The sequence below is a fragment of the Apostichopus japonicus genome, chromosome 16 (genome assembly GCF_037975245.1).
Source record: "Apostichopus japonicus isolate 1M-3 chromosome 16, ASM3797524v1, whole genome shotgun sequence".
Lineage (NCBI taxonomy): Eukaryota > Metazoa > Echinodermata > Holothuroidea > Aspidochirotida > Stichopodidae > Apostichopus > Apostichopus japonicus.
In genome coordinates this window covers 43,771,092-43,785,747 of record NC_092576.1, presented here as the reverse complement: position 1 = coordinate 43,785,747, position 14,656 = coordinate 43,771,092, and the positions used below count along the sequence as shown (strand labels likewise).

The 14,656-nt window shown below is 37.8% G+C and overlaps 2 protein-coding genes across 6 annotated transcripts in view; both read right to left on the bottom strand.

The window, feature by feature from the left end:
• LOC139983274 (uncharacterized) overlaps window positions 1-14,656 on the bottom strand; it is a 147,593-nt gene that overhangs the window by 99,476 nt on the left and 33,461 nt on the right. The gene's annotated exons all lie outside the window — the stretch shown is intronic.
• Window positions 876-14,200, bottom strand: LOC139983782 (rab11 family-interacting protein 1-like). The gene is made up of 7 exons (XM_071997558.1): window positions 14,162-14,200; window positions 11,604-11,737; window positions 8,117-8,248; window positions 6,069-6,199; window positions 4,988-5,106; window positions 3,561-3,731; window positions 876-1,019 (listed from the first exon to the last, which is right to left on the bottom strand). The coding sequence occupies exons 1-7, from the start codon at window positions 14,198-14,200 to the stop codon at window positions 1,011-1,013; spliced, it is 735 nt and encodes a 244-aa protein (XP_071853659.1). The 3' UTR covers window positions 876-1,010.

Here is a 14,656-nt window from a genome sequence, read left to right as displayed (position 1 = left end):
TGACGGACTTGACCATACGTTTGATACCCAATGTTCTAATCACTTCAGTCATTTTTTTTTCACTAATTCGCGTTTGTCTTTTTGTGACACGAGTCAGTGTGTATCAGACATAACGTTCACTATTAGTTTCTTGAGCTGTGAAAGAATGTCGACTCGCGACTTCGGTTACAACATTTCAAATACTTCACTCATGTTAGTACAAGACTGGCGCATCTGTAAAGGTTTGAAATACAATGGATTTTTACAGTAAAATAGCATTAGGTTACTGTACTTCTATAGGCTAAACTTCTGATATTCGATACAGCATAAAGCATGCAGAGCTTTCCAAATCAGTGAATCAACTACGAAACCAGGGCATCCGAACAGTTCGGACTTCGACTGCTCACCATGTAGGCCTAAAAGAGTAAAAGCAGGGACCTGCTGGAGTAGCAGCTGCCTGGTCAAACTATTACACCTATACTGTACAGCCCACTAGTTGTGAAAAGTTCTGAACGTAAAAAAACCCAGTTTTTTTATCACACAACACACACGAAAACGCGGCGTAATAATTTACCGCATAGGCTACTACCTATAGCTCCATGATACTATTCTGACCAGGGAGTTGTTCCATAACAACTCCCTGTACTGACACTGCCACAGACAAGAAACTATGCAGGAATTTCGCCAAGGCCACCGCTTCAGGTAACCAAACCCGTTTATTGCTTACTAGCCGTAAATACGGGATTGCTAAGATATTACAAGACAACAGCGACGAACCGGTAGAGGGTAGTATTGATATTATTTTTGAATCGGGTGGTGTGAAGGACAGAATTTACGAGGAAATTACGAGCGATCCCACCTTTAAACAAAACACAGTAAAAACATGACTACGGGAATGGTTTGATATGTAAACAACATGACACATGAAAAGTCATCTAATCGATTAATGAATAAGAACTTTACCTTCCACTCTCCGATATTTCAGTGTGGACAGAGATGGTCCGAGGGGTATCGATGAGGGCATCAGACATTCATATAAACTATAATCAGAGAAAGAAATATATTCAGTCATTTGTCACTACATCCTTTTTTAATTGTTACTATATTGCATACAGTATATCAAGTCTCAGAATAGGTTCCATTATGAAGTCAAGCCCTCAATCGGAAACCGGCTGTAAATTCTTACATTGGGGCAACAGCAAATAAACAAGTTTAAGTACGACTCAGTTTCATTCTTTTCAACCCACTCAAACTGTTAAGACAGACAAAATATATATGATGCAATATGACATGTTTTCCAACTCTCCCTGAAGGAAATACGTTTACAAATTGTCAATCATGCAAGGATTTGTCCTTACATTATCAATTCATTAAGTTTAGTTATTCAGGTATTGGAAATAATCGATCATTTTTAACATACCTTCAGTAGAAGGCTTGTCCGACTTATGAAGAGCGCTTGAAAGGGCGGGTGGGGGGGGGGAGGCGTCATATCTGGGGGCGGTCGTATCTGGTGTGGGGTGGAGTAGAGGTGTGGGTGATATATTCTTTCGAAGTCCAAGGATTTTTGATCAATAATAATAGAGAAAGGATCGGGCAGTCTTTTATCTCTCCATTATCTCTCATTGAATATATTTGTCAGTTGCCGGCTTAAATTTCTGCGAGTTTAGTTAATCTCACAACACAAACAGACCCACGAATAAGCAAACAACAAATAGAACTAGACAAAAACTTACATCACGTCACCAATATCTCGTTAAAACATTAACAAAAGTTGGTCGACTATTTTGTGTTACAAATTTACAGTTACCATCGCAAATATTGTCAGCATACATGAATGGTGTCATTAACACTAAATGTTGCTGTTAGTATTATCCAGACCGAACCAAATAAAATTCGTGCATACATTAAAGACGCTGTGCTACATCTCCTGATGGTAGTTTTAAATACAAGGTATGTTTTATGTTAAGTTAAGTTAAATTTGCAAATGTAATGTGGGAAAATAAAAATTTAAAGTTTACTTAGTATCGCCGACCCCTAACAGTTCGTGGAATACGCAAAAACAGCTATAGAATGGTGGTAGTTTTAGAAAAACGGCAGACTACGAATCTGCTTGTAGAAGTCTGATGCGAAACTACGGTTCTTAACTATAGTCATACGTCTATGTGTTTTATGTAGGCCTATCATTTTCATTATTAGCTCCTGTTTCAGTGCAACAATGTTTTACTAAAAAATATAGGAGCCCTGTGAATATACGTATATACAGGGCCTTTTTTTAACATATTAGGGGGGGGGGGCAGAACCCAAGTTCTCTACACGGCCACCCACTGAGCACATATTCCTTTGTATCATCAATAGATTAACGGTTAATTCATTAAATGGCCGGCTATTTTTTCTAGTTTATATTTAACATCGCCAATTGACTGTATTTTCATCCATTTGTCAGCTTTGATGCAACTTGTCATTAAAGTTATATGTTTAGTTAAGTGTCATTTGGAGCGAAACATGTAGTATTTATAATTGAAGACGTGTCCGGTCTAACTCCTGACAATATTTCACTGAACACGGTATGTTTAATACCACAGATTAAAGGTACACATAATGTGATATGTTGTTTTCTGATGTACAAGTCGAAATAGTAAATGCTTGTCAATAATCTACAATCCATAAAAGTTGGTGGGCTAAAGTAGTTAATATGAATTGCATTAGATTGTCCATATTTAGTTTATTATATCATTATCCATATCTTTTAGCAGTTGCAAAATGATGTAAACGATTCATTTATATATATATATATATATATATATATATATATATATATATATATATATATATATATATATATATATATATATATATACACACATATCAACCAATCAATCGATCAACATTATTATAGCCAAACACATCAACGACAGTCGTTCAAAGGCCCTTTAACACAGTTACAAGGAATATGAATGGAAGTATTATTTTATAGCTCGGCCTCAAAAGCAAGTGATTGTTTATCAAAAAAATAATTCTATTCATTCAAAATAATCTATAGAATGCTATGAGGTTCAAACTTGAACTATTAATGGTCATGTTTACATAGTGAATAAGTACTGCAAGACAATAATCATTTAATTTCCACACTTGTATTATTATATATTGGATTCATTCATCTCTATCTTCTTAAAACGGACAATTTTGCGTTTAGTCTGCAATTCTACGGAACTTTCAGAGTTAGGAACTCTCAAAATGAGATACTAAATTGATAAAGCTAATCCCCCCCCCCCCCCCCACTCCTCACATTGCTCTAGGTACTTTTCACCAAATTAAAGGATATTAATCCTGAGAAAGTTATTTATTCCATATCTTTTCATTGCTCTAAACATTTTTGGACACCTTTTAGACCACTCCTGGTCCAATCTAAAAAAGTAAATAAAGACCATTTTCATTTTTTTTCTGACTGGTAAGACATGAACTGCACCGTTGCGTTACTTAAATATGATCATCGAACTCAGAAGTCTTTTTTTTTTCAAATTGGACTCATGCAGCTGATTAAACCAAGTATTTTTTATAACTTTCCATTTCTATAAGCCTACCTTGTCCTTTCTGATGGAAGTCCTCACGATCTTCCTTCCCATTCCCTGCCTCTGGAATGTTGGTGATTGTTCCTTCTGAGGGCTGCTAGCCGAGAGCCTGGACATTGGACTCTTTTGCGGTTCATTCACTCCCCTCGGTGGTTTGGGTATGTCCTGCGAGGCAGAGACCCGCTATATCAAAATCAATGGGAGTCCGTAATGCTAAACACGGTTCTGAATACACAAATATTTATAAAGAATCGTTTTAAGTGTGTACCGTAAAGGTATATATACAAATCAATGGGAAATGTGATGCACAACACGGTTCTGAATACGCAATTATTTAGAAAAAATCTTTTAGTGTGTACCGTAAAGCTATATCCAAATCAATGGGAAACCGTAATGCACAACACGGTTCTGAATACACAATTATTTAGAACGAATCGTTTTAATTTTGTGTACCGTAAAGATACAAATCAATGGAAAACTGTGATGCACAACGCGGTTCTGAATACACAATTATTTAGAATGACTCGCTTTATGTGTGTACCATTGAGCTGTATCCAAATCTATGGGAAACGGTAATGCACAACACGGTTCTGAATACACAATTATTTAGAATGAATTATTTTAAGTGTGTACCCTAAAAATATATACACAAATCATGGGGAAACCGTAATGTACAACACCATTCTGACTACACAATTATTTAGAACAGATCGTTTTATGTTTGTATCCTAAAGCTATATCCAAATCAATGGGAAATTTGGGAAAATGTGATGTACAACATCGTTCTGAATACACAATTATTTACAATGAATCGTTTTAAGTGTGTACCATAAAGCAGCGATTTGAAGATGCTCACAGTAAACATGTGCAGTTTCCCACAAACAAGGGATACACACTAGTCTGTACAAATACATACAATAATAATTTAATAATAATAATTTATTCTTATATAGCGCTTTACATCAAAAGAATGATCTCAAAGCAGCTTCACAGAAACGCATAAAAAATACAACTTAAAAATTTTTACAGCTTAAAAATAATACAATCTAAAAAAATTGAATCCTAAGAATTACAGAAATAAATAACTTAACAATAATTATTAAAAAACAATAAAATGTCCAGCTTGGACACACAAAAGCACATTCCTACAACTTTCAGACCCCTGTGGGTCCTTCCCCCTCCCCCGAGATACAGTTTACAAAGAAATTGATTTCATTGCGCAATAATATGTGACGTCACACATGATTGGACGATGAAATTAACAAACTACTGTTTATCTTTTGCTTTAAACTTGAAGTGATTAACATAACACTGGGAAAAATATTTCTTTAGGCTTTTAAATACTGTGATATATCTTTTAGAAGCAATAGAAAATGTAAGATAAAGTTGAAAATGTAAGATAAAGTTGAACGTTGAAAGTAGAAACATATTTCATTTACCTCTAAGTTATCGTCATCTGGCGTTTCTGCAAATGGGTTCGTACTGGTGTCATCGTGGCTGGCAATATATGGCGTACTTGCGGCTTTCCTCAACGGATGGACATCGAGTCTGGCAAAACCTGCAAAAGTAGATCATAATATAATAATCGATACATTGATAACAAGATGTCTTTGCACAACTGTCCAGTTTACAAAGAAGAGTTTTTAACCAATATTTGCTATGTTTGGCTTTACATATTGCTTTTGATTCAATGATCTACATGTATACCATATACATGTACATGTGAAAACTTAAATGCAACAAACTGTAACAACGCAGCTCAATATATAATACATGGTCACTGTGTACAACATACTGTAACAATGCTGCTAGTATTACTAGCTATATAATACGCAGGCACAGTGTGTACAACATACTATAACAATGCTGCTAGCTATGTAATACATGGTCACTGTGTAGAAAATACTATAATAATGCTGTTCAAATACATAATACATGGACAGTGTGTAGAACATACTGACAATGCTGCTAGTATCACTAGCTACATAATACATATGGACAGTGTGTACAACATATTAGTTGTGCTTCAATTATAACCGATTCACTCAAAACAATTCATTTAAGTTATATTTGCTCTACCTCTTTACATTAGTTCACTGCTAATTGTTAAATATTATTGACATATTACAAGGAAGAAATAGAACCCTTCCTTCACTCAACCCCCCCACCCCCATAACCCCACCCCAAAAAATGTAACAAGAAAATTTGATATCCTCCAAAGTAAATTTGTTAAGGATATATGTACTGCTGGCAAATATGCTATAATGTCACAAAATGGTCACCCATGGTTAAACACCTTACGACCTTCCTCGACACATTTGACCTCATTGGAGCGATTCATTACCTAATCTAACATTCCTCAACCTAAGGAAGGTATTTGGAGGGTGGGGGGGGGGGGTGAGACCCTCCTGGGAGCGTGCCTCTGGTAAACATTTTCAGCGGGCTAGACGCAGAGGCCAGTGTGTCGTTGGTCATCTACTAATAATAATATTCCGAGGTTTGTCGGACGCGGTCACTCACTCTTTACGTTGATGGCCGTAGGTAGGATACTCCTATTTGAGTCTCCCTTCATCTGTGCTGTGATTTCTATTTCTCCTCGGTTTTTATCTTCCTTTTTGGTTTTGTTGCCTTTTCCTAATAATTTGTACCATCTTGATAAAATGGAAGAAAAAGAGAGAGAAAAACTCACAAAATACATTAATAGACAGACACACATGTTATATACTTTCATCCAGCAATATCATGAGATGTTACTCCAAAGAGACCCTTAGCTGAACATGCCACCCCTCTCCCCCATCCCACCCTCCCCCCTTCAATCTGACCAGATTGTGAGAGAGGTATTCCAAAGGAGCCTGTCCCTCTTTAAATATTCCTTTGCAATCTTCACCTGAGGGTTTTTATTTTTCTTCATAATATTCAAGTCTCTTAAACACAGAGGTAAAACTATTTCTGAAACATAATCAAATTTCGATGACACTCTACATTTACAGAGAACCTGCACAGCTGAGGAAACATTCCAAGATGCATCAGTTAACAGTGTCGTAGGAAAGCAAAGCTTTGGAAGAATATTTGCCGTTATGACATCACAGACCATTGTTATGACATCACAGACCATTGTTATGACATCACAGACCATGGTTATGACATCACAGACCATGGTTATGACATCACAGACCATTGTTATGACATCTCAGACCATTGTTATGACATCACAGACCATCGTTATGACATCACAGACCATTGTTATGACATCTCACACCATCAATGGGGGGATCCTTCGCACGGAAGAATCGAGGGTTTAACCAGCCAAATTAAGTTTCATTCAATCACCCATATCTTGAGTAAAGGACAAAAAAATTTAGATGGGGAAGTCTTGTCAACTATCATTGCGGATAATCAAATCAAATCAAATCCTGTCCCACCAGAATATACACCCCATTAAATCTTGTTAAGAGTGAACAAATAATTTTGGACAAACATCTGCAGCCACAAATATCATTTTATAGGTCGAGAACCTGTTTGGACTATTCAGCCATTAAATAACAAAAAAAAAATGTGTACACAGCTATAAATTCAACTGGAGTTTGGTTGCTACTTTAAGACCCAAAATTCTTACAAAACATCGCGGTCACACATGCAGACCTTGTACCAATTCAGAGTTGAGAGTCCAGGTTGACTCGTAAATTCCTTGTTTTTATTATCCAAGTCTTAAAAGTCTGTTGTTTGCGCAGAACCAGTGGTGCGGAAATATTTACAAATCGAAACCTCAGCAGTAAACTATGCTGCACTCCATATGAGGAAATACTGTACTGTGGTAACAGTACTAGATCTGGTTAGTTGCCATCTTGCGACGTACAAGCTAGATACATGCTGAGTTTGAAATATACATTTCTCAACAGTGACACACACATTTAACAATATCTGTTTGTGATTGCTCTAAGGGATGTGCCAGCAGTTGGCTCATCAAAGGTGTGAAAATATTGACATTAAACAAAATTAATTGTTACAAATTAAATCCAGAACAGATGTCAACCGGTTAACAAGTATTAACCAAGGTAATGATAGCTACAATGGTCATTTTATTCCAAAAACTAATTCTAAAAGGGACATTAATTGTATTCCATTGGTCACTTAAACCCCCAAAAAATATCAAAGGGACGTAAATTGTCTTCAGTTGTTCACTTTATTCCAAAAACTAATTTTAAGAGGGACGTTAATTGTATTCCATTGGTCACTTTATTCCCCCCAAAAAATTTGAAAGGGACATTAATTGTTTTCAGTCCATCACTTTATTCCAAAAACTAACTTTAAAGGGACATTACTTTGTATTCCATTGGTCACTTTATTCCAAAAAGCGAATGTTAGAGGGGGGAGGGGGAGGGGGAGAGTGGACAGAGGAGAGGGGGTAGTGGAGAGGGGAGAGGGGAGAGATGAGAGGGAGGGGAGAGGGGAGAGGGGAGAGAGGAGAGGGGAGAGGGGGAGAGGGGGAAGGGGAAAGGGGAAAGGGGAAGGGGGAGGGGAGAGGGGAAAGGGGGACAGGCTGTCAGCAGGAGAGTTGATGAGCTTACCCTCTAATTGATCTCTTTGGTGCAGCTTCTACCTCCATGAGGGGGATCTCAACTTTCCCCAGGAACCTCTCCAGGAAGAAATCTTGGTGGAGCACTGTCAGTTCCAGCTTGGAGTCCCTTGGACGGACAATTCTGTGAGATGAGGATAAAGCTGACTCAAATCATATTACAGGTCATTATAATGAGAAACTTGGTAAACTTTGTACATTAACATGTATATGCACACATCAGCGAGGTAAGGTTACTAAGAATAACAGAAACCTTAACAGGTAGAGGGGGGGGGGGGGCTAATTCAAGAGATTAGCTAACCTGTCTCCTCACAACATTTCCACTCTGCCATATATCACAAGCAACCTGGTAACCTTTCTATAGCTGTACATACTCCAGACACCAGTAATTTCCGTCCTTCTACGGTCATCTTTTTATGTGTCTGTAACAGCATCACACAGAGCAGAGGTCTTTATTCCTTGTCGCCCTCCAGTCATTACACCCTACAGTCACATCTTTAATAATGACCAACAAACATGACATGTCAAATCTCTTTTCATGGCAGGTTACAGGTTCCCCTTGAAATGACTGTTCCCAATGTATCTAGTTTTTAATATTGAATACCATTTACCATGTCTCCTGATATGTTAAGATATTTACGAGGGAGGAGCTTAAAGACCAACTATGGAGACTTTTCGATGAACATAAAATCCCACCATTTTGTATGTATGTAATCCTTAACTCACTCCAATTACATTGCTGTAATTAACTTTACCAATTTCGGACGTTAAATACGTGAAAAATGGGAAGAAAAGTCAGCTTTTTATGAAACCTATTTCAGACATTCCTGCAACATTCCGAAGAAATCAGGTGACCATGTGACGTCACTGTTTGTATACCTCACTCACAACAATACTTTTGGTGTGTAAAGTTGTATACTTGAGCTGCCACAAACATCAACGATATTACTCCTTTTCCCCCGAAATGCCACAATTCTGTGTTGTTGGAGGTTGCAGTTATACCTCACCCAACAAAAGCATCAGCTTTTATAGATTTCCGACTTTGGAACAATTTTGTGAGATCCAAGCGGAAAGATTTTTCAGCACCCGGAGTATCTCATGCCATGAGTCCACATGCATGACCCTGCCTCTGTGTATGCTGCTAATGTCTCATTCTGCGAAAATTATATACCGTCGATAGCTGTGTCGGACATAGCTAATGTGAACTTCACCCTTTCAAGTCTCCTCGTAAACAAGCTCTGGACGTCCTTACATGTAACATTACGCAATTGACAGTTTAATATTTACTGTAAGAGATGACCGTGTATATACCGTGCCTAGGGTAGCAATGTTAGTACATGTAGTGTGTTACAACTCACAGCATGTGTAACTAGTCATGTTAGGATTTCATCGCATTTATCTAAATCATTTGTTGTATTCCAGTATCGTGATTTCGTGATACATTGTGTTATATTGTCCGTTATGTTTATTCCGGCATCTGCATGGTCCAAGGAGTTGAATAAAAACGGTTCTACGTAGCGATCAGACGTTTTATTTCGTTAGTGAATGTCTTGTGATTTTGGGATGTTACTGGTCAAGGCCTGTTTCAACTAGACCTAACTTTATGGAATTACACAGAGTCACGGCAGTATTTCGCCCAGGATTGAACGAGAAACGTGGATTTGGATATTCACTGCTAAATTTGGTTTATTGAAAGGATACTTTTTCTGTGTTTGTACTTTTGGATATTAAAACGAGTAAGTACTATGTTCAGCTGAAGCTTAGTTATGTATATGCTATATCCTGGTCGATTCAGGCCAGCGTCTTCTTGTAGTTGTTCGATTATGTTTAGTGTCTTTTTGGTAATTTGTTGAAAGTAACGTAAGCCATTTTCCGTCACATATCACGCATGAGGCATCTTTTAGGTCAATTCTTCTGTTCAGTTTACGGTACCTTGCGATCAAATTGTATTACGGAATCACCAAGCTGCTTGCGTGTTCTACAGTATATTGTACTGTACGGACCTATTGACGCTCCGCTATGTAAAAGATGCTTCCATTTGAGTGGAAATTTTGCTAATAAAATAACCAATTTAACTAAATGTTCTTCTTAAAATTGTCTTAAAACTATTTGTTTACCTTCATGTGTTCTTGTTTTAAGCTAACAGCTTTTCAAACGCTCGAAATTGGAAGTCAAATACAGTACAATTGTTCGCTATCTGTGTATAAACAGTGCCTATATCAGCGTTTGATTTTCGCGGTATACAAACAATGACGTCACACGGTGACCAGAGGCTCCATTGGGTCAATATTTGTTTTCAGACATTCCAGAGGTTCATGTCACGTGACTACCCAAAATGTCCATTTTCGTGGTCTTTTTTGATGGGTTATAGTAGGTTTTCGAAGATTATTTTTTACACATGTTGATTATGGGTATGTTAACTCCCAAATTAATGGAATATCCCCCCCCCCCCAAAAAAAAAATATCGTGTGTAAAGTTGTATACTTGAGCTGCCACAAACATCAACGATATTACTCCTTTTCCCCCGAAATGCCACAATTCTGTGTTGTTGGAGGTTGCAGTTATACCTCACCCAACAAAAGCATCAGCTTTTATAGATTTCCGACTTTGGAACAATTTTGTGAGATCCAAGCGGAAAGATTTTTCAGCACCCGGAGTATCTCATGCCATGAGTCCACATGCATTCCAGAGGTTCATGTCACGTGACTACCCAAAATGTCCATTTTCGTGGTCTTTTTTGATGGGTTATAGTAGGTTTTCGAAGATTATTTTTTACACATGTTGATTATGGGTATGTTAACTCCCAAATTAATGGAATATCCCCCCCCCCCCCAAAAAAAAAATCGTCTCCATAGTTAGTATTTAATACCTGCCTCGCTCGCGACATTAGCACCCCCGCTATACTAGGCCCAGAATGAGCTGCTGGTCATTTTTTTACCACCGAACAGTAACACCAGGTTGTGACTAGTCACAACAATGCCCCTACACTCCCAACCTCCCTCACCCAAAGTGCCTAAATGTGTTTCTTTTTTCCAGTGGTTCTTTTTAAATCTTTCCCAATTCCTAATTTTCCTCATTAATTTCCTGTCCCTGCATCATGTGAGAATCTAACACATGACCCACTCCCATGCATCATTTCTAGTTTCATGAACATTTCTGATTTTCTGTCCTATTGTTATTTTTTAACAACCCTCCACTCGCTCTAACCCCCATTCGCTGCCCCCCCCCCCACTCAGACCCTCCCAACTACACTTGCCCACTCAATTATTATATAGTCCTCACTATATACCAGATAAGTAGACTACTCAGCATTTTGGGAACTCTTCTCAAGGACATAAATTGCTCAAACCTGTTTACCTCCCTCCCATAAAACAGATGAATATATATTGTTTTTTTCAACGACACACGTCAACACAGTTCCATTGGATTTCAGAAGATTCATAATTGTGCTACTCAATAGTTTTCTTGCCATCACTTACAATTCGCAGTCTTCGTTCCATTCCGGATTCTGTGATTTTTCGATCACCGAGGTCGCAAATTTTTCTTTTCCAAGGCAGATGGTAACAAATGGACTGCTCTTACTGTCTTTACCTCTGGGCTTAAGATTTCTGCTCTATGAACTGCCAAAAAATACAAAAAGATAAAAAAAAAAGGTGAATTCTCTGAAGGAAAATTCGAGCAGAAAACACAGAGGTCTCGTGTATTAACAATAGCATTGTGCACTGAATTTATCAATTTTGCCAAACCCACCAAGCACTGAGTATAAAGTTGATCTTTCAAAACTTGGTCAAACTTAAGAAAAAGAACAAAAACCTCCCTCAAACTGATAAAGAAAGCAAATAGAAACAAGGCATCTGCAGCATCATACATAGGGTGTGTCGGTATTAAGCAAAAACAGATACCGATATACCCGCTGAAGAATACCTGGTATTACCGGGTATACCAGGAATTTTCGTGGAACCGCTACTTACAGCGATAACTGTACTTCCAAACACTAGCATGAACCGTATGGACACTAGTCTAGCCTACTAATGTATTTGCGGCTTTATGACGACAACTTTCACATCAATGTTTTTCCTTTCGCAGCAACTTATTCCAAGATTTGATGACAGATCATTTCAGTACCGTCAGTAAGGTTATGAGTGAAATTATAATACCAGGTATACCTGGTATCGGTATACCGACGCACCCTAGTATTTACTACGTATAAAGTGTGACCAGGCCTTTAGACTCAGATAACTCATGCTGTACGATTCGTACAGCACACATGTAGAAATTATCAAACTGAACTCAAATAAGAAGGATGGTCACATTTTAGGATGGGTGATCAACCTTTGAACAGTGGAAGCTTCTAAGGTTTAATGCCACTGGAGATCTCTTCACTATCGCATATTTATCAGACTGGTGTAAGTCTTAAGGCAAAGCACAGAGCAACTGTATAACTAACTAGTGTAAATACATATAAACAATCATCACCCAATTGCATCAATTATCCTTTTGAACTGTTCAACTTTTATCCATCACCAAGCGGCTTTTAATCACACCATGACCAGACTAGACCCTAATCCCTAATCGCCTCGTGTTCTTCGATGCGAAGAAGGTCAACTACTGTAAAGGGATGTCATGAGACATTATTATTTTCAGACATGTATTTTTAAATTGACTCACCGACCACCCGGCAGGACTTCTTATCTATTAAGTCTATATTATCCATCGACGTCATAATGAATTGCTCTTTATTCAGATTCACGGTACCGACAGAAACAGTCGACCTCTGTCTCCTGAAACCCGCAATTTCCTCCCAGAACAATTACATAGCTGCCAAGATGGATAAGAAGCAAGAACAGAACATTATTTCTATTTGATGTAAATTGGCTTTTGGCAAGTTGAAGCATCTAAATTGTTGAATACATAACATATATGTTGAATAAGAGACACATCTTATCCTTATAATTAAAGTAAAAAAAAAACACTCTCACAGCTCTCAGATGGTTATATAATTGGTCAAGAATTGGCCTCAAAGACCCTTCCTTATGCTGAATCGCAGCATGAAATAGCAACTTTAGATCTGCACAACTGCAAAATATGTTACAGGAAAACACTGTACTGTAATCATTGTTTTGTATTGTTTGGACTGGACATAATATTCTCTATCAATACATTTCTTAGTAACTACACATATGAAAAACGCAAACAGTTGATTGATTTGGATTTTGCCTTGATATGACATCGTTGATCAAATCCTTAAGTGCATCAATTATGAGCCCACCATGCTACACTAGGCTAAGTCTACTACACCAACACCATTAGCAATGTGGCTTATTTCACTCTGCAGTAATATTGAATTCTTATGCAGCTTTTCTTTGCTTTTTGTAACATATTGTGACATGGTCTCTTAGTGTTAGGCTAGCTTATTTAGTTAAACATAGATGCAATTGCTGGTTAATACTTTGGTTGATGTGGTCACCAAACAGAGATTAGTGATATCCTACATTTTAATGTTGATGGACTTTAGGTCTAGACAAGGCTCCAGTAAGTCACTTGCACAACTTTGAGTAGGCCTAGCCTTATTATAATCTGTGTGATTGCAGGCCTAGTGGAACAGTGGGCTGGTCTTTGAATTTGATGTTGGAAATTTACACACTAGCCTACACTCTATTCTACACTTGTTACATACTGACAGTACGTGAATTGATACATGAAAGGAACTAACATTAGTCTCCACTTAGTAACAGTTTGTTACGTTAGCCTTAGGTATTACTACTAGTAGTAGTAGGCCTAGTACAAGTATGGCCTAGGTATCAGCCCTATCACATACAGCCTAACCCTAATGTTTGTTTGGACGAGACGTACCCTCTCCTTGTTCTTACACTCGTCACTAATATTAATCCATTAATGAATACCAATGCCACAGAGGTGACAGATTATTTTGACAGCTTTCACACCTGAAAATTAAATTCCAGTCGATGCTAAAACCAGAAGTTCAGGTAGTATATTCTCCAACGAGCTAGTTCGGTGTTTTTCAGTGTCTCCTAACCTCTCCTAATTTCTGATTTAGGACATCGTACTCGTACATTATAGCTTAGCTGCTTCACCAGTGAGATATAGTAATCGGTACCTTGTGTAGCCTATAGGATGTTAATTTATGAAGTACAGTCTAGTGAGTCTACACATTTGTGTTAGTCATAGACTGTTAGTGTTAGAGGTACACCTGTTTGGTACTGCTATCAATGTTTTGATGCAGTACACAACTGTACAAACTGGGGCGTTTTATTCGTTTTAGTCAACGCAATTTTTTAGTGCGTACAACATATTGTCATTCGTTATGTATAACGCAATTGTCATTCGTTTTAGTAACACCCCTTTGGGCTATAGCCCCCCCAGTGAAAAATATGGGGGGGGCGGAAGTATCGTTCCGCCCCCCCCCCCGCTCCGCAAGTCAGAAAACCCCTTTTTCATTTCCAAATGAGAAAAAAAATCTCATTTCAAGCACCAAATTGCATCTAAGGGCAGGTGAAAATGCAAAATTCTT